The 1,172-nt window shown below is 47.0% G+C and overlaps 1 protein-coding gene across 1 annotated transcript in view; it reads left to right on the forward strand.

The window, feature by feature from the left end:
• LOC103373023 (receptor-type tyrosine-protein phosphatase mu-like) overlaps positions 1-1,172 on the forward strand; it is a gene marked incomplete at its 5' end in the record, with an annotated part of 108,638 nt that overhangs the window by 40,783 nt on the left and 66,683 nt on the right. Inside the window, one exon of the mRNA XM_008302820.1 lies at positions 837-873. Coding sequence (XP_008301042.1) covers positions 837-873 — 37 coding nt within the window. The remainder of the gene's footprint in view (positions 1-836; positions 874-1,172) is intronic.

Consider the following 1,172-nt stretch of genomic DNA (forward strand, 5'->3'; position numbering starts at 1 on the left):
CTGCAGCCGGCTGTTTATCGCCGAGGAAACACTGAGCGGCTTTTATTTAAAGAAGTGGCAGGTGTCAAGACATCCAATCAGTGGGTGCAGCCGAGCTCGACGCCGCCGCCACACACGACGACATTACACTTTTTAACAAAGGTCTGGCGTTATTCTGCTCGGTTCCTGCTCGGTTCCTCACTTTCTGTGTTCTGTCATAAAAACCAGACGAGCGAAACCGAGACACACACTCACCAGTTTAATGGCACTTCAGCAGCCGGACCAGCGACACTAATAGGCTGCAGTGTGTCTGTGGGTGTGTTTTGTCACATATGTGTGTAATAAAAGCTAATTGTTACACACACACAGATCTTATTGTGTTGTGTGTTAATTATTGACGCTGGGAGGTTTAATTGGTGTGTGTGTTGAATAATGCAGCAACAGTAGTGCTTTTCACTGTCACTACGCCGCAGACACACACTGCTGCATGTGTGTGTGTGTGTGTGTGTGTGTGTGTGAGCATGAATATTCATGAGCTCTTGTGGTTAATTTGTCGCCTGTTTGTTAAAACCAGAAAGACACAAGATGTTCTCTCTTGCCTTTTTCCAAAACCTTCCTCAATCTGTGTGTGTGTGTGTGTTGGTTGTTAAATGCCAGCACAGGCACTGATCCACAGCCATTTGCCTTCTGTCCGCTCTGTTTACGATGTGTGTGTGTGTGTGTGTGTGTGTGTGTGTGTGTGTGTGTGTGTGTGTGTGTGTGTGTGTGGTGTATCTCTGGAGGAAGTTGCCAGATGTGACAGCTAACATGTCGGCATTTCTGTTGACAGCAAACTAATTTGCTTCTCTCTCCACCAGGAGACAAAGATCGACTGTGTTCGAGTCGCCACCAAAGGTAAGAAAGTCTGTGTTTTATTTTGAAAGGTTCAGAGGAAGTTTAACGTTGACAGGATGTGAGGACCGTTTCATTCTTAGATATACAGTCCACAACAATCTACAAAAATCTGACTGAGAGACTAGACAAAGATGGAAAAGGATCCAGAAGATCAGTGAGCAGCTAGAACCCAGTGCAGCCCAGTGTGAGCAGGAACCAGGAGGTCCAGAAGGAGCCACAGCAGCACTGATCAGGGCTGCAGTGGTCGTCCTCCTACAACGACTCCACGGACAGTCAACTACTGTCACTATGGAGCTGTG

Source organism: Stegastes partitus, unplaced genomic scaffold (assembly GCF_000690725.1).
Source record: "Stegastes partitus isolate 25-593 unplaced genomic scaffold, Stegastes_partitus-1.0.2 Scaffold1886, whole genome shotgun sequence".
NCBI classification, from domain to species: Eukaryota; Metazoa; Chordata; class Actinopteri; family Pomacentridae; genus Stegastes; species Stegastes partitus.